General features: G+C 50.3%; 1 protein-coding gene across 9 annotated transcripts in view; it reads right to left on the bottom strand.

Annotated features, from left to right (window-relative positions):
* The window catches only part of ADCYAP1R1 (ADCYAP receptor type I), a 57,007-nt gene that overhangs the window by 17,402 nt on the left and 18,459 nt on the right, over positions 1-21,146 (bottom strand). For 6 of the 9 annotated variants that reach the window (XM_037837010.1, XM_037837004.1, XM_037837006.1 and 3 more), the window contains exons 4-13: positions 14,534-14,641; positions 12,227-12,247; positions 11,112-11,153; positions 8,608-8,717; positions 7,926-8,023; positions 7,347-7,479; positions 6,523-6,676; positions 6,066-6,126; positions 5,304-5,373; positions 1,639-1,730 (exon numbers count right to left, since the gene is read on the bottom strand). In XM_037837010.1, coding sequence (XP_037692938.1) covers positions 1,639-1,730; positions 5,304-5,373; positions 6,066-6,126; positions 6,523-6,676; positions 7,347-7,479; positions 7,926-8,023; positions 8,608-8,717; positions 11,112-11,153; positions 12,227-12,247; positions 14,534-14,641 — 889 coding nt within the window. Of the gene's footprint in view, positions 1-1,638; positions 1,731-5,303; positions 5,374-6,065; positions 6,127-6,522; positions 6,677-7,346; positions 7,480-7,925; positions 8,024-8,607; positions 8,718-11,111; positions 11,154-12,226; positions 12,248-14,533; positions 14,642-17,549; positions 17,596-19,289; positions 20,183-20,429; positions 20,477-21,146 lie in introns of those variants that run through there. The other 3 variants (XM_037837008.1, XM_037837011.1, XM_037837009.1) reach the window with 3 other exon arrangements.

The raw sequence follows: 21,146 nt of genomic DNA, 5'->3' as shown, positions 1-21,146 counted from the left end.
CTTACAGGGATCAAACACTGGACAGGAAGGTAAGGGGCACAACAGTAGCAGGGCTCTGTTTTGTAAATCCTCAAGAAGATGTCAGGAATGACCTCCTGGAAGGTTAGCTGCTGGCAGAGGGCTGGCCCTACTGGTGTCTCAGAGCAGGGCCTCCGGGACCTTCTGACTCTACTGATGAACAATATTCCACTAGACGACATACATATATAAGCACAGAGATTGGTAAAACTTTCAAAAACATGAAAAAAAAAAAAAAAAAGACAGTAAATGTATAGCAAAAAAAACTTTGTCAATGCAATGGAATCATGGTACATGTAGGGAAAAATCATGGAACAATCCAGGCCCTGGGCTGATCACCTGCCCACAGGGGAGGGGTTTCCACAAGGTGAGTACCTGGGTAAACAGACCAAGAGCAAGCTCTCCTTCCCTAGGGGAGCCCCTAGGAGCCTTAGGGAAGGATCTGGGATTTGGTCTCTGGGCAGCTGCTGCCTCTCCCTCCCTCTAGGAGAACGGCTGGGTAGTGACAGGCCTCTGCTGGGATCCTACTCATTATCCCGCTGGACAGCCATCAGGAGTCTGAGCCTCGGGCTGGGGTCTCTGATGCAGACAGGACCAAGTGTCCACTCTTTGCCATGAGATTATCTTGACTCTCTCTAACCTGCTGTCTTTCGAAGGAACTAAAGAAGCAACACATACGGCTTCACCCACGGACAGATCCCCAGGAACTGCCCTCAGAGTCAGACTTGGCCCATCTGGCTCCCTTGGCCAACCATAGGGAACGAACTTTCCCCCAAGCCCCAGAAATATCCCCCAGGCCCCAATCACCCAGCTGGTCACAATCCTGCCCCCAAGGCAAGAGGGCTCAGGTGGAAGGTGCCCTGTCTGATTTCACAATGGAACCAGGTCTGGGAGAAGAGGGGGCAGAGCAAGAAATTCTTCAGGATAAACTGTTAAGGATATGATTGGAAAAATCCCCCTAGGAAATCAAATGGCTGTGAAGTGGAGAAAGCCCCACACTCAATCTTAAAAGGCTGCCTGTAAGCATCACCGATCCCAAACAAACCGATTTCCTCTGCTCAGGGAGGAGGGAGCTGTGGAAGTAGGACCAGACCCAGGAGTACAGCCATCCTGAGGGAAGGTGTTGAAGAGAAGGGATCACCCCTTTCCTACACCGGGACCAGTGAGAATGTCCACCTGATTCTCTAGTGGGATTGGGAAACTTGCAGGGGATGGGCTGGGGAGTTCAGACAAGAGTGTATTCAGTGGTGTTCACTAGCTTCCCACAGAAACAAGATCCCCAAAGGAAAAGCCAGCTTCCAAACAATCAAGATCTTAACTACCCTAGGGAATCTGGTGTTTTCCATCTTGATTTCCTATTGTCACGCAGGATTTGTTGGTCTCTTTCTCTCTCTCTTGTCCCTTCCCTAGAATGACTACACAGATTGGGAGCTCCCGGGTTAGCTGAAGGCTAGAAGGACATTTATATTTTGAAGGCACTTTAATCAGAAGGAATTCTTGCAAATGGCCCATGCTCAGTCACCTTGTTGGCAAAGCCCAGGCCTTCCCTTGCCTGACACCCCAGTGCAGGGCTCACGAGGCCGCTGGGAGTGGCTGCGGCACTGCACAGTGGTTACTTACAAGTAGATGCTGGACTCGTTGCCTCCCATGTCTGGAGACTGAAGTTTCTGCACAAGGATGACGATGATGCCGATGAAAAGCACAAAGTTAATCTGAGGAGCAAAGAAAGAACTATGGAAATGGTTCTGGGAAAGACTTTCCACACCCCTGCCTCTGCACAGGCTGCTGTCCCCCCAAAAGCACATCCCCCCCCAAGCCTGCCAAGAACCTATTTGGATCCAAGATGGCAGCCTGAGCATGTTTATTTATCTCCCCAATTTCCCAAAATATCACTAAAATGACAGAAAACAGAAAAGAAAAAATTATTCCTTAGTAGTGCTGGGAAATGTTAGCATTTCATGAATGAGCTAGAAAACTGAGCTGTTTTTTGGAACAGAAAGAGCAAATAGGAACAGGGTGATGGAAAAAGTACAACCCCAAACAGACAGAGGATACTGCAGAGGTGAGAGCTGTTCATTGGAGAAACTCCGAGTTTAGAGGCATTGAATATGGAGAACCAGAATGGACAGCAATTAGCATGACTAATTCAAGGACCGCCTGGAGAACAGAGATCACAGTATTTGCCTTCAGACAAAGATCAGGGACAAAAGTGTTCTAAACAAAGTGGGAAGTTGTGAGTGTGTGGTGAGAAAGGAAGATGAAGGGGAATAAATTAATAGAAATGAGAGGATTATACATCAACATCTTTGGGATGTGGCCAAAGAATTACTCAGGGAGGAAAAACAAATGGAGTGCCTACTGCTAACATTAAAAAATAGCGGACGTAAAATAAATAATGAAGCATTCAAATCAAAGAACTAGGAAAAGTTCACTACAAAGTTAACTTATAGAAGAAGGAAAGAATTAATAAAGACAAAAATTCATAATAAAGAAAGAGGAAAAATAATAGACTTGATCAATAAAGTTTGGTTTTGTTTTGTTTGTTTGCTTTATAGATCAATTAGAAAGATAAAGCACTCTCCAGAAGGAAAGGATTCTTTCAGGTGTGCTCTTCATTATATGCCAAGTGTCTAATCAGTATCTGCAAGAGAGCTCAGTAAGATGCTGCCAAGTGCATGTGTCAATCACAAAGGAGGAAATGCAATTAAACAATTTTAGGGATAAGAAAGAGGGACAGAGCAAATGTATAGAATATTTTTACATCATAAAAGAAAATCAAACAAAATGAGACAACACAAATTAACAAAATCAACTCCGGATGTGTACAATCTGAGTAGACAAATAACCTCACAAGAAACTGAAAAGTAGCCAAAGTTGTATGCATTAAAAGGCACCAGGCAAAGGCTTTTTTACAGATCAGTTTTATGCCCATCTAGAATGATGTAATGTACATGTTATTAAACTATTTCAAAATAAACAAAAAGAAATTCTCAAATTACCTACAAGGCTAACAAAACCCTGTTACATAAACTTGACCAGGGCCAAACACACACATGGGTACATAAACACAATTACAGAACTTATGAAAAGAAATGCAAAAACTCTAAACAAAATATTTAAAAAGTTTTATCCCAGAAATGCAAAAAAAAAAAAAAAAACCTATTAGCATTTGTTACATTAACAGGTTAAAATAATAAGTTACCATTATCCCCCATAAGAGTGGCAAAAATAAAATGGTCAATTAATACAGATGCAGGAAAAGACATGGAAAATGAGCACTCTCGTACGTGCTCATGGAGGGTAATTTGAGATCCATGAAAATGTTAAATGTACACACCCTTTGTCCCAGAAATTCATTACTGGAGATTTATTCTAAAGAAATATTCACACCTGCTCACAGGTACGCACAAGCATATGCATTACAGCATTGTTCAGAAGGAGGAAAAACTGGAGTACTATAAATGTCCACCACTAGGGGTATGACCATTCAATAAATGTCTCCAAAACACATTTGATAAAATTCAACACCCAATCCTGATTAAAAACACACACACACTGAAACAAGCTGGGAATGGAAAGTCTCCTAGCTCAATGAAGAACAACTTTCCCCCAACTATAGCAAACATTGTTATCAATAAGAACAAGCAATAAAATTAAATAAAAATAAATATTGGAAAAGAAGAGCATAAACTATTTTCATCTACAGATTATTTCATTTTCTACCTGGAAAATCCACAAGAACCAAGAGAAAAAGGATTAGAACTAATAAGAGAGTTCAGAAAGGTAACCAAGAAAAGATAAGCCACGCAGAAACCAATAGCTTCCTACACATCAGCGGTACCCCTTAGAAAATACAATGAAAGAATGATCCCTAGACCCAACAAAAGCACAGACCACAAAATACCTTAGAGATAAACTTAACAAGATCAAAATAGAAAACTGAAAATCTTTACCATTCTTTACCAAAAGGACCCTGTGAAGGAAAATTTAATAAATGGAGAATCATGCCATATTCTTGGACAAGAATACTCAATATTTTAAGAAAATCAATTCTCCTACAAATTACTCTATCAATTAAATGCAATTCCTACAAAAAAAAAAGAAATCTCAGCCAGATTTGTTTGAAACTAAACAAGGCTATTAGAAAATTCATCTGAAAGAGAAAAGGTGCAAGAAAATTCTGAAAAAGGAAAAAGAATAATGAAGAGGAAATTAGCATTCCAGATATCAAAACATGCTACAAGGTTATAGTAACTCTCACAATGGGGAATTTGTCATGGGAACCGGAAATAGATTAGTAACATAGACTAGAAAGTCTGGAACCAAACACAAGTACATTTTATGATAAAATGACATTTCAACATAATGGGGAAAGGAAGGGCTACTCAATAAAAAGAACTGAGAGGGTGGACTCTCTCTATTAATAAAAGTAAAATAAAATTAGATATCACTTTATACAAGACAAAAACTAAAATAAAATTTCAACTGGATTAAAGATGTCCCTGCAACAATCCAATCCACAAAAGTGTTACAAGACAATTAAGGAGAATATTTATCTATTTTAGGTTGGAAAAGGTCTCCATAAATAAAACAGTAAAGCTCAGAATTCATAAAGAGAAAGACTGACAGGTTTGACCGTCTAAAAGCTTGGTAGTCTTGGAAAACCACTTATAACACGTCTAACAAATGAAGGGTTACTATCTTTCAAACAGTAAGAAAGACAACAATTCTCTAGAAAAACGAGCAAAAAAGATAAAACAGGTAATATCCAGAATACAAACAAGTGTTTGAAAAAAAATGCTCAGCATTATTAGCAGTATGGAGAAAAGCACATTAAAAAAATGAGCTACCATTATCTCCCATCCGACTGTGCAAAAAATTAAATGATTGCTATTAAATGTGCAGATAATGGTATAGGGAAATAAACACTCCACTTTTTTGCAGGGGTTAAACCGTTAAAGGTTTTTGGGAAGACGATTTGGTATATGAAATTTTAAACATGTTTTTGAACCTAGAGACTTATTCTAAAGAAATATTCACACATGCTTGAAATCATGCGTAAAAGGGTTCAGAGTAGCCTCTTTTGTAATGAGGGAACATGGAAGACTATAAATGCCCAAAACTGAGGGAATAGTTAAATAACTGATGCAGCCATATTACAGAATACACAGCAGCCGTGGTAAAGCAGGATGTCGGTTTGGGGGATGAGCCTTTCATTTCGCCTTCTCCGTGCCTTTCTGCCCAGGCCCCTGCCTCTCGCTGCTCCCCATCCCGAGGACACTCACCATTATGGAGCCAATCACCGGTCCTTTGATCACCCACCACAGAGCCGTGTTGTCGTTCATATCCCAGCAGCTGAAAGGCAGACAGACAGCGGAGAAGCAGGAGCAGAGAGAGGGAGCCTGGGGCAGGGATGCCCGCTGGACAAAGCCCCTGCAGCCCCTGCAGCCCCTGCAGCCCCTGGGGAGTGGCGACTGGAAGGAGAGCGCTCAGTTGCGCTGGGGACCTGAGCCCCAGTTCTTCAGGTGCCCTTGCTCTGAGCCTTGGCATTCCCCTCTGCTCCCCTGCCAAGGCATCCCACCCCCTCCCACCCTCGCAGCCACTGGCTGGGATCCACAGGAAGGCTCTATGCTCCAACGCGGAGGCAAAGAGCAGGGATGGAAGCAAGAGCCGAGGGTCACCAAGCGGCTCCTGGGAAAGGGCCTTGCTTCCTTTTCAGACCTAGGGCTCTTGGGGGTGCAACTTCACCTGCAACAGTCTTCCTCCCTTCCCTAAAAGGAAAACAGACACTGCAAGCTGGGCTCCAGGAGCAGACGAGGTCTCTGGAACCTTCCACACTCTGTCACTGGGCTCCCCACTGAGACCCAGCTGGAGGCATCCCCCTCCAGTGGGGTTAGGGCTCAGTCGGTGCCCAGGGTGAGAATTCAGTCTGAGCCCAGATTTGGGTGGTTGTTTGGGACAGTGGATCCGAAGTCAGGTCAGCCACTGAGAATTCCTGGCAAGAACCTAACCTGTATTCTGGACCCTGACGCACGAGGTAAACTCACCCTGTGTCATCGAAGTAGAGCCTCAGCACGGCCCACACTGTCACACACACAGTCGGGGTACCTGGGAGAGCAAGAAAAGTGGCCTCGTGATAGCAGGAAAACCACCATGCCCAGATGTCCCCTCAGACTTGGACTCTGACAGGTGGGGGCATGTGTCCTTCTGAGACCTGGTGCTCCAGGGGCCCTAACTGCCCCTCAGACCCAGGGCTCCTGGAGGACTTTCTCCCACTGAGACCCAGGGTTCCTAGGAGCAGGGCCAATCCCACCCCACAGAGGGACTCAGGGGCATGTCTTCTCCCACAGACTGTGGGCTTCCTCAGGGCAGCAAGAGCCAGAGAGGGTCCTGCCATCAGCCTAGGGAAGGGCAGTGCCTCCCACCTCGGCCTGCCCTCTCCAAAGGCGGAACCAAAGCCGTGAGGTGCCTCCTGCCCAGGCCATGAGACAGCCAGTCACCTACCCCAGCCGATAATGGTGTACCAGTAGAAGTATCTCCTCTCAGGGAAGAAGGTCTCTACCAGCAGGGTGAAGAGGTACAGGCCCTCGATGAACAGCCAGAAGTAGTTGGACACCACACAGTAGTGGAAGAAAACCACAATGGCCTTGCATTCCACCTGCAGGGAGAGCCGGGGTCCAGGGAAGCAAGAGCTCCCCCACCCCCAAGCCTCCAGGAGAATCCTGAAAATGCAGCCCAGTGGGGCCAGGGGAGAACCCTGAGTGCCCTTCTTTGGTACAGTGAGGATTTTAGACACCACACAGGATGGGGGAAATTCCTTCTCCCAGACCTCCTCCAAGTGCACCCTCCCAGGACAAAGGCTGTACTCGCAACTGTTCTTCCCGTGCTACCTCATGACAGCCTATCTTCTCCTCGTGCCATCTCCTCCAAAGAAGTGGTCTGGAAAGACCTCAGGACCTCAGCTCCGTGGTGGGCTAGTTATGAGACCACAGACTGGTCCAGCCATCTCTCTGAGCCTCAGCTGCCCACGCTATCAAATGGGACTTGGACTTCCCACCTGAACTTCTGCAATTTCTCGGCCATGTACCACGACAGGAAGAAATGGCTACAACTCACATTTTGGCTACAGGTGACATCCTATAGAGGTACTGTTGGCTAACTCAAAACTTCCTGGGTTCTTCCAGGACTTCTGTGTTAACCGGGGAGGACAAGGTCTTAATCCTGCAGGCAGACCCTCAGATGGTGGCGTGGCAGACAGGGAAGAAGAGCTCGGGGATGGGTGGTGGGAGGTAGCAGGGCCTTCCCGGCAGGGGGCTCAGCCCACTCACGGTGGAGATGAAGCAGTGGTTGTTGTCCTGCTCTGCATACAGGATCCAGTCTTTGATGAAGACGGAGATGGCCCTCAGCATGAACGACACAAACAGGTTCATGTGAATGAAGTTGCGAGTGCAGTGTAGCTTCCTACGAGAGTGAGCCAGGGGAGGGAGAGGTGTTGAAGCAATAAACCCCAAAGCAAATCAGAATCGACTGGGGTATGCTCTGGGCCAATTCCACAGCTTTGTCTCTGAGGTCCCCACCTGAAGGACCCCGCTTTTCCCACCTCTCTGAATCCTTACTTCCAGGCCTCTGTAATCAGGCCCCACTACTTCATGGGGCCAGACTTTCTCCACCTGCAGCCTCTCTAGATCTAGTCTAGCGAGATGAAAGAGGGGTGCAGGTCTCCACGCCCAACTTCTGCCTTGCTGTGTGGCCCTGGACAAGTCAGTCGCCCTCTCTGGGGTATGTTTCCCATCTGCTATCCCAGGGACGGGAGAGATGCCCTCCAGGGCTGACCCCCAGAGGGAGCAATGGGGGTGGGGCCAGGGCAGGGGTGGGCGGTGCTCGCCCCATGCTGCTGGGGGGCTCACCGGAAGCGACACAGGATGACCATGGCAGTGGTGAGGGTGACGAGCGACGTGCTGTAGCCAACGGTGTACAGGGCCTTCACCGACAGGTAGTAGTAGTCCTGGAGCAGGCACAGGACATGTGGGGCTCCACTCTCTCAGTGCAGGTGTAAGGCCCATCCACCCCTGGGCCCTCCACCCCCTTCATCTCCTCCCTCTCTTCTCCTGCTGCCCTCACCTCCTCCATCCCATCAGAGCCTCTACCACCACCCAACCCCTGGCTGAGCTTCTTGCTCCCTTCTGTGCAACATTGGGCATTCTGCCGGTGTTTAATAAATGCATGTTGAATGCATATTTGACAAAAGTACTGACCAATCAGAACAGGCATCAGCCTTAGTGCTGGAGAAGGGTCCACCAGGCCCCCACTGGGCCCAGCATTAACCCTTCAGTTGCCTGATGTCCTGGTAGAGTAGCCAGGGGGTGGGGGGCATCTGGAGGGCTCACGCAGCACACCAGCTGATTCTCAACCCAGGCTGAGTGAATGGCTGACTTGCCCTCAGTGCATCTGGGTTGGGTACACAGTAGGTGCTCAAGAATGCTGGCAGAATTGCATACATTGCCTAGAGAACTGAGTGTCCTGTAGTCCCCTCAGGGGAACACCTTTGCACCCCACATCCTGCCGCCTCGGAGCAGGTAAGAGGCTCACCTGGTCACCGTTCTCGGATCCATAGTCATCAAACCCACAAGCATCAAAGTAATGAGGGAAGGGCTCTGACCAGCCATCTTCCGTGCAATTGCGGCTCACAACCCCCATGTCTGCAGTGAGAAGAGAAATCAGCGAGGCATGGAAATGACTCCAGAGGATCCTGAAATTCTTATTTCTTAAGTGGGAATTCCTAGAAACCCATATGCCCAAATGAGAAGCACAAGAACAGACGGTTTAAGAAATCTTCACTGTCTGGGGAAAAGAGAGATTTCTGACAACCTGGAGCTCAGCCCTTTCTCAGAACACCACAGAGGAACTGTGACCCATGACATTCTTTGAAATTTGCTTTCTATTTACTTGTTAAATCATATTTTGAAAGTTATCACTGTTATGTATATATGTTAAAGTTCACAATTAAAAATGCATTAAAAAAAAAGAACACACAGAGGTTATAGGGTGAGGGTGAGGGTGGATGAGAGGACTAAAGGTGGCTGAATCCAGCATTCCTGCATCCCTCGCTTCTGGGACTACAAACGCTTGCCAGAGAGAGCCCTGAATCCCTCCCCGGGGCCCTTGGTTAGCACTTTCCAACTCCCGTGTGCAGGTGCCGGAAAACCACCTGGGAGGTCAATCACACATGCAGATTCCAGGCCCAACACCCCTAGGCATTCTGATCAGGAGCTCTGGGGTGAGTCCAGGAAGCCCCTCGGGGGTCCTCACTGCACCTGGAGCAGCACAGCTCTAGGTGATGCTTTTCCCAGGAGCCCTGGGCCTCCCAGCAGCTGCACCCACAGGACAAGGAGTGCTTCATGCCAAGGACCAGGCCACCATCAACCTAGCACCAGATCTGATTAAGATGCACGCCTAGGCTTTTTTTTTTTTTTTTTAAGTTTTGCCTTTCAGAGTTTGTGGGTCTGTTTCCTGTCATGAGGATACTTTAATGTTCTTTTGATGAAGCTGAAAGGTCATTTTGTGAGACACCCAAGGGGGCAGTGTTGGTCACAGCCATTTAGAGTTGTTTGCTGCCTGCAGAGTGGACTCCGGGCTGCTGTTCGCCCTGCCTGGGATGGTCTTAGCCTTTAATGATACGCCTTCCATTTCTGTTTCACCCAATGACCTGTAAAGGTGGGTCACTGATGTCTGGGGGAGGGCAGAAGGCAAGCACCCCTTTTCCTCTCGTCCAGCATCTGAGTGTGGCCGCAGACTGGGACCTGTTCCCACCTGGCTTCCTGGGAGTTTGCCAGGTATAGAAGGATGCAGGGAGAGCTCACTTTATAAGCAGTTATATGGGAAGTTATATGGAAATCTTTCACAGGATTCAAGAACCAGGAAACTGTAAAACAACAGACACCTGCAGAGAAGGAGCTCCAGCACCCACACTGCTGGGCAGAATTCTCCCCTCCGTGGCCGAGGGCGTGGAGGTTGACAGGATGAGCTCCAGTGCTGAGTTCTCTGACTCGGGATAAGGAGAAGGTTTGGCAGGCCCAGGGAGAGAAAAGGAGCTCACTGCTGGCCCAGTTTAATGCCAAACCGTTCCTTCTTTCAGCAAATCTGTCTCGGGCTGCTACTGGCAAACCTCTTTCCAAGCCACACTGAACGCTTCTTTGAGAAAGTCTGGATTCCCAGGGGAAATCACTGCCGAGGCCAAGCCCCTGCCCTGGGTCTCCTCTCTTTTCTGCTTTGCCCCCAGCAGGGTGGTGGGAAGAGGGCAGGGAAGTCGTTTTGAAAAACAATAATAAAAATGTCCTAGAGGTAAAAGTTATTTCCTTGGTTTTCATTCCCTTCTTTCTTCTTTTCTTCTTTTTGTAACACGTACAGTGTGGGCTCAGAAAAGTATAAACCTTTTTGTTCAGGACTGTTCCACGAATTCATGACTCGACTGTTTTGACAGAAATCTCTGGGAGAGGGAGTGCCCACCAGACTGAAAACGCGCAGTGACTGAGCCTGCTCCCAGAGAACCACCTAGGCTAATTGCCCCTGTAATTTCAGAGGAACACAGAATCTTAGAGTGGTGGTCTCAAAGTGTGGACCCCAGACCAGCTGCATCAGCAGCACCTGGGAAACGGGTTAGAGATGCAGATTCTCAGGCCCCACCCCAGGCATACTGAATCAGGAACTCTGGGAATGGAGCCCAGGAATCGGTTTTAACAAGCCCACAGGTGACTGTGATGCACAATTAAAGTTTGAGAATCACTGCTCTAGCTGCCAGAGTCCAGAAACTATGAGAGACAACCTAATTTAGGAGTTTTCTACTCAGCGTCCATGAAGGGGCTTCAAGAGATCTGCTGCTTCTGTTAAGCTGTATGCCAAATGTTCTGCTTAAGCATGATTTTCAGTTTGGGGGAGAGAAAATCAATAGCTTTATTACAGAAGGAAACGACTTGCCAAAGCTCACACAGCCTCAGAGGGCAGAACCCGGCCTGGGACGTTGGATCTCTGAGCTTGCGGGTCAGTAGATGGCCCTCCCTCCAGCCAGCCCGGCCGCCCCCAGCTTATCCCGTTACCTGAGAGATCCAGGGTGCTGCTGTCAGCAAAACCAAGCTCTCCTGCAAAACATGGATGTGAGCATGATTTATCAGCTTGCCAGGGCTCCCCATGGCCAACTCTCCACCCTGGAAGGCCAAGACTGCCCCTGCTCTAGAAGACCCAGGGTGGCGGGTGCAGAGGAGAGTCCTAGCCAGGAGGCAGCCTCACACCCTGTAGCTGCACTGCACTTTCTGACACAGCCATCCCCATTTGGTTTGCGTTTCTCTGATGTTAAGGATGGCCCATGACTAAGTTCTGCCCCAGGGACTACAAGGTTATAGGGCATTATCAGGGGAATGGGATGCTGGAGGGCCTTCAAAATGGGGAGCAGAATGGGAAGAATTGAATAAAGATGATTAGGCCTTTTCCAAAAAGGGGTAAGGGACAGAAATATGGGCCCAGGGCTTGCAGTTTCTTGTTTCGTGCTCAAACCTCCATCTCAGTTTCCAAACCTCTCTCATTAAAGGGAACCCAGAACTCCAAGGACTTTATCTTCAGACTTTTTTTTCTCTGTTTCCCCTTAGTCTTTATTCTCACCTCCACCCTTTTCTTATGCCAAATCCCGTTTGCAAAGAACCCCCATTTCCCTCCACTTATCAAAATCCTGATTCCAAGGTCCAGCTGAAATGCCACCCCTTCCAGGAAGCCTTCCCTGACCTCTTCATTATTATGATTAAGTCTATTCTGTTCTCTCACTTGCTGCACATTCCAATTTCTCAGCCACTGGGGATGTCAGTATCTGTGTGGACTCATGCACATGTTCAAGCTTGTACATACATATGTGCATGGGCCGATGCGAATGCGTGGGATTGTTTTCGAGCCCCTCCATTTGTGAGTCTTGTCCTCCTAAACGAGCCTAAGAGTGGCCTGAAGTCAAGGGCTATGCCCTCCATTTTTCTCTGCCTGTCCCTACCTTCAGTATGGCCAAGGGAGTGAACCTGCAAGAGGGGGCAGGTGGGTAGAACCAGATCCCTGGTGAGTCTCCCATTCTCCCCACTGGATCCCAGCAACCAGAGGCTGGGATCTCCTAATGCTGGGTTCCCACTGGGTGGACATAGGGACAGCAGTGTGTCCCCACTAAAGTTCTTCTTACCAATGGTTTTCGTCTCCCAGACTGAAAAACAGAGAGAGAGAGAAGGCAAAGATTAGCAACGGGGCTGGAGTAGATCTGCTCTCACGGGCCCCCCACTGACCACGTCCCCCTTTCCCCACTCCCAGACTCTCGGGATAGGTTCTACTGGGGCCCAGTAGAAAGAGGACTAGAAGGTGGAAACTGGCCAGGCTCTACCTCTCCCTCCACAGCAGGAAAAACAGTTAAAGAGAAACTAGTAAGAGGCCTTTAGGAGGGGAGAGGTCAGGACTCCAGCATCCTGCAAAGAGACAACCGCTACAATGGATCCAAAATCCTGCCCTGAGCTACATGAGAACCAAGAAAGAAAAGGAGAAATTCCACTCTCTCCCTATAAGGGGAAGTCTCACAAATGCAGCTTTGTGAATGGAGGTGTTAAAAGGCCTGCCTTAATGAACCTTTCAGAATCAGGTGCAAGTTAACAGGTTCATTGTGCATTTACCAGAGGGCAGGGACGCAGGCTGCAACTGGAGGGAGGTTTATCTTAAGCAAATCTTGTTCTACTGTTGATTCATTTTGCATTTTTTGTTGTTGTTGAAAAGAAACAGTCTTGGCACAGAATCTGACACACAGTAGATGTTCAATAAACTTTAAATAAACAACTGAATGAAAGGAATACACAGAGAAGGAAGTGATTAAGTTGCTGTCTGTAGGAGTGAATTAGGAATTGGGCTGAGTCACCGGCCGCCCAGGGCCTGATGTTCCACCATTCAGACTGCACCACACTGCTCAGCAAGTCCCCTGTCTCCTTCATCACAATCCACTCCTGTCCCTGCACCGGGTCACACCCAGTCTTCAGGCCCTCGCGATGGGAGAGTTTCAAAGCCACCCTCCCTCTGGGCTGGCAGGAGGTCTTCAGGTGGGAAGTGGGGCTGAGAGGCTCCAGGAGGAGGGGTGGGAAGGAGAGGTGGGGTGCACGCAGGTAAACCTTGCCTTCTCTGGTCTTGGGTGGGGGGTGGAGACGGGGGCCTGGGAGGGACCCAGTGCACGGCCACTCTCTCTCTCCTGCTGCAACCTCCCACGAGCACCTTCCCCACTGGGGCAGAGGCAAGGTTGGCCAATTTCATGGTTTGAAAGAAAATTTGCCTTTTGCCTCTCAGAGACAGGACAGAAGGAGCCTGCCGGGTGAGCCAGCCAGGGCTCCCTGGTGGAGCAGGCCTTGGAGGCTCTCCTCTTCAAGGCCATCAGTCCAAGCCTTAGGCAGGTGAAGGGGTAAGCTGAAGCCCAGGTGGGAAGTGGCTCAGAACCCCTGGGAGTCTCTCAGAAGTTCCTGCTCTCCATGTTCTTCAAGCCAATGCCCCAACCCAGGGCTCGGCGGGGCAGAGGCAGGCCCACCATCTTCCCGTGCCCAGCCCCAACTCGGTGTCCCCAGCCTAGTGCCCAGCCTCCTTTGACACCGTGAGAGGTGATGTGGCTCTTGGCCCGAGTGCCTGGGCATTAGCCTTCTTTGGGTGTCCCTGAGGCTGCAGCCAAACGGCTGGAAGTGGACTCACCCCCAGGGAAGGGATTCACAGCCAGCCCTTGTCCCCAGATCCCTCCTGCAGGATCCGGCCACCAGAGTTTTGTACCTTTGGCCACAGCATTCCTCTTTCTCCCCTGCTCCACACCCCTATGTCCAGAGATGGCAAAGCTCAGCTGCTCTGCCACCCCCAGGGTCTCCACCTCAAGTCTACAGAGCCTCTGGCTATCCCCGCTCCACTTGAACTGCTCCCAGAGGCCTCAAACACACACCAGTCCAGAGTGGAAGTCCTCCTGACACTCACACCCACCCCAGCCCCCAACACGGGTCACCAACGCAGGGCACCCCCAAGTCACTGACCACACTGTTCCCCGTGTGGCAAGTGACTCTCCCTGGAAGCCCAGGAGCCCCCAGATGGCAGGACCCCCAGCTCTCCTCCTCCTGAGCCCTCCCAGCAGGGCCCAGCACCAAGGCTAAGGGCTGCGAGGACAGAGGAAACGCTTTACTTAGTAAGCTTGGGTGAGCCTGGGGCCCTGTGCTGAGGTCTGGGAGCTCAGCTTTGCTCTTATCCACGACGAAGGCATCTGTCTCCACGTGGAGCCGCGCACCACATATGGGGACTGCTTCTGTGACCTTACGTGTGCGTGAGAGTCTGTGGTTCCCTCTTCCCCACCAGCCTGTGAGCTCAGGAACAGGGATGATCACCTCTAGGGCAACCTGGGTGTCCTTGTGCCTCCCCGGAAGGCCAGGAGCTGGAGTTCGGGGAGCCGGCTAGTGAGTTTGTCCTGATGATCCCCCAGGGCTGAACGTACCTTGGTCTGGGTTGAAGATTCGGAAGAGTTCGGGGCAGCTGACAAGGACCATCTCACCCACATGAGCGGGTTTCCAGCACGTGATGTTGTCCCACATGCCGGGGCAGCCTGTGGGGCAGGGAACCATGGTGAGTGTAGGCCCAGCCACACACACACACACACACACACACACACACACACACACACACCAGAGGACCAAGCCCTTGCAAGGGGAGAGGTGCAGCTTAAGAAGAGGGAGGGCTCACCCTGCCCTGGGACGATGCCTCAAAGAGGAGCTGCAACACACACCCATTTCAGGAGCTCTTGGGTGAGGAGAGACCAACCCTGCCCCCCACAGAGCTCCCATCTGATTTTATGCATCCCCACAGTCCTACATCCCTGAAGGATTGTGGGGCAAGGGAAGCAAGCCCAGCACCAGGCCAGGATTGGATCCCTAAGAATGAGTGTTGGGGTCTTTGCGGCCCCTCTTCCCACATCCCCCTGCACCTGCTCCTACTCCTTATCCCGTCACTGGGCCTTGGACCACACTGTATGGTCCAGCTTCAGCGCAGCCTCCTCCGAGGGTCCCGGGGGAGGAGCAGGATCTGGCTAGCCTGCAGGGGCAGCAGGCCGGATGCTGCTCCCAGACCCATCTGCCTTCCAGGGCAGCCTGGGAGCAGGGAGGCTTTTCCCAGGGGAGCTGGCAAGGAGCTAAGGCTTGAAGGATGAGCACACACTTGTCAGATGGAGAAGAGGGAAAGTCACCAGGCAGAGGCCTGTGTGTGCCAAGGCCGGCCTGGAATGACCACAGGACCTGGAGCGGGAAGAGGCAGGAGGCAGGGGCCACTGCAGAGGCCACGGCAAAGTCACAGGAAGAGATAAGATGGTTCCAGATCAGGCTAATGGCAGAGGGATGGGGAGGAAAGACAGATTTGAGAGGTACTTGGGAATCAACAAAATGTGACTCATTGGACAAGAGCTATGGGGGTGAGGAAGATGTCAAGCTTGACAATCATATTTGGTGGCTTGGGGGACTCAGTGGATCCTCCAAACTCTCTGACCACCGCACTCTCCCTCCTGCTGGCCTCTGCAAGCCTGACGACGGGGCTCTCTTCACTTCCTGCTCTCCTCACCACCCTTCATGCTACATTTCTCCTCTCCACTAAAATAGCTCTTGCCAAGGTCACCAGTGACCTCAATCCAGCCCACACTTGCCGCCTCCCCTGCCACACCATGCCCACCTGTCTCGTGTGACCGCCGTGCCTCTGGGCCCTCCTCCTCCGCCAGCACATAAAGGCAGGTGTTTGCCCCGCCCTGTCCTGAGAGCACACACCCCACTCACTTTGAATGAGACCGTGGAGTTCATGGATTTAACAATCACATGTGGCCGACTGCCAATCCTCCATGGACATCCACTCCCTGAGGCTGATGCACCAGCCTCATGCCTGATGAATCACCCGCAGTGAAGGGCCCAAGACTCAGCACAGCATCCTCCTCCTAAAACCTGGTTTCCTGCTTCAATTCCAGCTAAGATCCTGGGAGTCATCCTCATGTGTGTCTCTTTCTCCTTCAAGGGGCATCTCCAATCAGTCAAGTCCTGCTGGTTTCATCTCCAAATATGTATGGAATCCATTCCCTACTCTCCACCATCCCCACTCCCACCCACAAGGTGCTCATCACCTTCCACGTGGACCACTGTTACAGACCCTGAGCGGCCTCGCCCAACACCCCACCCCCAACTATGATGAGATCTTTTCAAAATGAATACCTGGTCATCACTGACAACCCTTCAGGAGCTTCCCAGCATCTTCACAGACCATAACATGGTACCCAAGGCCCTGGCCCCCGGCCCCCTGCTTCACAGATCAGCCCTCCCACCGCTCCCTCTTCACACGGGCACATAGGTGGCGGCTGAGGCCACGGGATGGGAGATTCACCCAGGGAAAGGACGTAAAAGAGCGCCAAGGAGGGAGCCCAGGGGACACCCAAATTCATGCAGTGGACAAAGCAAGCCCACATAGTGACAAAATCAAGAGCCAGTGGCCAAAGGTGCAGGAGGGGAAACAGAAGCGTGGCATGTCAGACAGCAGAGAATGCAGAGTCCCAAGGAATGGGTGCACCTCGTGCTTTGGGTGGAGGACGATGGGCGATGGGGAGTGTTTCTGTGCTAGGTAAGGGGTGGTGGATGACGGTTTCCCACATCACTGGGCTGCTGTATCAGTGAGTTCACATAAGTCAAGCTCTTAGAACAGCACCGGGCTGTCAGCACTCAATGCATGTTCCCTATTGTTATTATTATTAATTCCATTGTTTCAATTAGGTGTCCCTGGGAATCATTCCCGAGGGAGGCCCCAGCTGGGATATGAAACAGAGCCCTGCGAGCTGCAATGGCAGCCCCAGTGTAAGGCCACTTAACGGGTCATGGAGGAAGCCTGGGCAGGGGCCAGGCAGGGAAGGGGGCCCAGGCACCCACGGCCTCCGGGTGCAAGAATCCCTGTTCTTTAGGATTCAGACCATGCTATGTGGAGTTTGCACCCACTCAGGTTGGCTTATGGCACCCCACTCATAGAATGGCAGGTGCACCACAGAAAGCTCCAAGACAACAAACCAAGAACATAAAGAAGCTGAGAGCCAGACATAGGAAGCCGGCCGTAGGTCTCAGCAATGGCCGGTCATCAATCATTCCCGACCACCCATGACAGCAGGCCGTCTAGCCAGCACATGGGTGAGTGACAGCATGTCCTCAGCTGCATGTCAAGTGATGACTATGGACTGCTGCGGAGTGTGATCGTCTGGCCTGGCCAACAGATGCTCCCATAATATAAGGCATTAGGCCCTGGTGCGGCCAGCTGCTCCTATCAGCTGATGCTCTTTGAGCTCACGGGGCACTTTAGATGGAGCAGGCAGAGACCCGAGGGCTGAGGGACAAGGAGGAGGGATGCAGGGGAAAGGTGGGGATGGACTGAGGCGAGCAGGGTGCTCCCAGGATGGAGATTGTGGCTGCCGAAGCAGAAATAGTCTTCCTCCAACTATTTACCGAGCAGGTATGGTCCACCGGGCACTGCTGAGGCACCAGGGCTACACTGGGGGAGAAAACAGGCAACACTGGAAAGTTCATGTCTGAAAACAGAGAGAGGGCAAAGGACAGAGTCTCCCAGCCAAGGGCTCACTGCATGACCGTGGGCAAGTCTCCACCTTCCCAAACCATGACCCAGTTTCCCTGCCTGCACAGTGAGGGCTGGGGTCTCCAAAGATCCTCCCAACACTGAGTGGCCAGATCTGAATTCAGGAGCAGAGATTCCCTCTGGTTCAAAGGATGGCTTAGGGGAGGCTGGGGTTGCTTCCCTCACCTTGCTGCCAAGATAAAACGTCTGCCAAAGTTACAGCCTGGGGATTGTCGGGCTCCACCTACCACACCTCTCCAAGTCCTTGGTGCTCCTTTGGGTTTCCAGCCTGGGCCCCTCCAGACACTAAGAGTCCTAGGGGCATCTCCTGCAGCACCAGCATGGATGGGAAAGTTCTCCCCAATTTATTCATTCAGTTATTCAAGAAATATTAAGTGCCTTAATGAGTCAGACACTGCAAGGCGATACAGGAAGGATGCACAGTCCCTGCCTGCACAGAAATCATAGTCAGGTGGGGGAACAAACACTCAAACACACACAGAAGTTTAAATGCTGATACATACTACGAAAAAAAGCATAGGGCATGAGAGAGAATTACAGGTACATTTCATTAAATTGGGGGATGGGGGTGGGTGTGGGTCAGGGGAAGCCTCAGTGAGAGAGGGATGTTTAAGCCAAAACCTGGGAGTAAGCACTGGCCAAGGAAAGGGAGTTCCAGGCAGAAGAAATGGCATATACAAAGGCCCCAAGGCAGAATCATACTTGTTGCATCAGAAACACTTTAAGAAGAAAAAAGCGACCAAAACTGAGTGAGCCACAGGGATGGTGGCACGGATGGAGCTGGTGCAGTAGGAGACCTAGATGACTGCAGAGATGGGTAGTGTTAAAAGATTTTGGATTGCATGCTAAATGCTAAGAGAAGCCACTGGATGCTGTATGAGCTTCCTGTTGCTACTGTAACAAAGTAAACTGAGTGGCTTAAAACAACACAAATTTTATTCCCACAGTTCTGGAGGCCACAAGTCTGACAAAGGTCTCTCTGGGCTAAAATCAAGGTGTCAACAGGGCTGCATTCCTTCTGGAGGCTCCAGGGGAGAATCTGTTTCCTGGTCTTTTCCAACTCTAGAAGCCACCTGCATTCCCTGGCTCATGGCCTCTTCCTCCAACTTTAAAGCCAACAGCACAGCATCCTGAAATCTCCTCCTCTGATCCTCCTGCCTCTCACTTACAAGGACCTTTGTGATTTTATTGGGCCTATTGGATAACCCAGGATAATCTCCCCATTTCAAGATCCTTAACTGAATCACATCTCCGAAGTTACATTTGCCATGTATCATAACATGCACAGATTTGGGGGATTATGAGGTTGACGTCTTCAGGGTGCCATTATTCTGCTGACTACAGATGGGTTTTAAGAAAAGGTGCCAACATGATCTGATTTGGTTGTGAGTGGAAGACGATATATTTAAAGGACAGAAAAGCAGACATGGGGAGACCTGTGAGAATATGGCAGTGGTCCAGGAGAGATTTGATGAGGCTCAATTTGGCATGTCGGCTGCAGAGATGGAGAGGTGTCTTGGGTAGGATAAAGTCTGGAGCAGAACTGGCAGGGTTTGGTGACAGCAAGTGTGCCAGAGACTGTCAGTACTCACCCATGTCATCATGACGCCTTCTGACCAATGGCAAGTGGATGAAGTGGATGAACTGGCCTCTAAAACACCCCTCGCAGGCTTCCACACCCTGCCTCTCTCATCCCCTGCTGCAGCGTCCTTGGAGCTACATGTGGAGAGGGACAGTATTCCATGGTGGAAGGAGCCTGGATCCCTGAAGGACTGTGTGAAGTGAAGCTCCACCTCCCACCTCTGCTGACCCTACTGGCCTGTGGCACGTGCAGGCAATACATGCCATTGTGCCAAATCTCTGAGATTCTGGAGTTTGTTATTGCGGCACCATCTAGACTACCCTGACTAACACAGAGAACTGGAGAGAGGTACCAAGGTCTCTGGCCTGAGTGTCTGAATGGACGGATATGCCCTCTATCACAGTGGGGAAGACTGGCCGAAGAGCAGATGGTGGGAAGGGGTGGGAAGAGCATTAGGCGAGTTGGGAATCAAGAGCTCAATTTGGGATATGCTTAGTTTGAGATGATGCTAAGAGCCAAGTGGAGCCAGATGTCAAACAGAAAGTTAGATAAGAAGTCTAGAGGCCAGAGGAGAGGTCAGAGATGGAGAAAGCCAGCTGGGAGTGGTGAGCAGGGGATGCTATTCAAAGCCATGGAACCGGAGAGGTGGTCTAGTGAGAGTCTAGATCAAAAGTAGGAGGAAGAGAACTGGCCTGGCCCCAAATTCTGAGAATGCCAACATTTAGAAGAGGAGCTGGCAAAGCAGACAGAGAAGGGGTGGGCAGGGCTGAAGGACAACAGGAGAGGCTGGTGACAGCCGTCAGGAAAGCATGTTTCAAGGACAATGTAGTTGTGTGCATCAAATGCTGTTGAGAAGTTGAGAAAGTTCTCTCCTACTCCTCCTCCTTCAGAGGAGGTCAAATAGATCAGGTCCTGTTCCCTGGAAGACCCCTCCATGCTTGGCACTTACCTACCCCCCCCCCCACAAAAAAAAACCCTATTCATCTCTACCCTTTTTCCACATCCACACTAGCCCTAAGCCTGAGTCCTCAACCCTCCCGTCCCCTCAGTCCACTATGAAACTTGGTCATAGGAATCCAGGCATTGGGGGGGGGGGCTTCCTGCCTTGGCTGGGACATGGCCATGGACAATCTCTGGGTTTGGCTCCCACCTAAGACGTTATCCATAAAATAGCCAAGGAGTGGCGGTGATTTGTGCCTGCAGGGAGAGAGAAAGTCCATTTAAGAAGATTGCACTCAGAGAGAATGCAAAAGCTATTAGCCCTGAGACTGGAACAAAATAGGAGCTAATCTTGGGTTGTCATGGAGATGAAATTGTCAGGTTCCCCCACAGCATTCAAAACTCGTGAGACCAGTGGCACCAAAGGGACTCAGACAAAGCCGTGGTCCTTCCTCTGAGAAGCCACCCGAGGATGCTCAGGTATTGTTAGAACAAGTCACCCATTTTTTAACATACAACCCAAGGGCAGAAAATCATTCAATTCACTGAAATTTGTAGCCAATGCTTCTGTGCCATAAAATGAGGACCACCTGTGAGCACAGGGCTGGCAAAGGAGAGGGAAACACTGCACACGCAATACAGTCCTCCCCTCTGGAAATCTGAAAAGGCTAGAGCTGTGGCTCCCAAAGTGAGGTCCCCCCACCAGCAATGCCACCTGGGAGCTTGTCAGAAACGCAGATGCTTGGGCCCTACCTGAGTACTACTGAATCAGACACTCTGGGGGTAAGGGCCTCACCATCTGTGTTTTAACAAGCCCTCCAGGGAATTCTGACGCACACTAACATTTGAAATCTGCCGAACTAAAGGAAAACACGGTATGGGCAGAAATGGAACTCTGTCAGATGTGACACCAAGCCCTGTGGGATGC

The sequence above is a fragment of the Choloepus didactylus genome, chromosome 5, assembly GCF_015220235.1.
Source record: "Choloepus didactylus isolate mChoDid1 chromosome 5, mChoDid1.pri, whole genome shotgun sequence".
Lineage (NCBI taxonomy): Eukaryota > Metazoa > Chordata > Mammalia > Pilosa > Megalonychidae > Choloepus > Choloepus didactylus.
The sequence above is the reverse complement of the archived record's forward strand: the minus strand, read 5'-3'. Positions and strand labels throughout refer to the sequence as shown.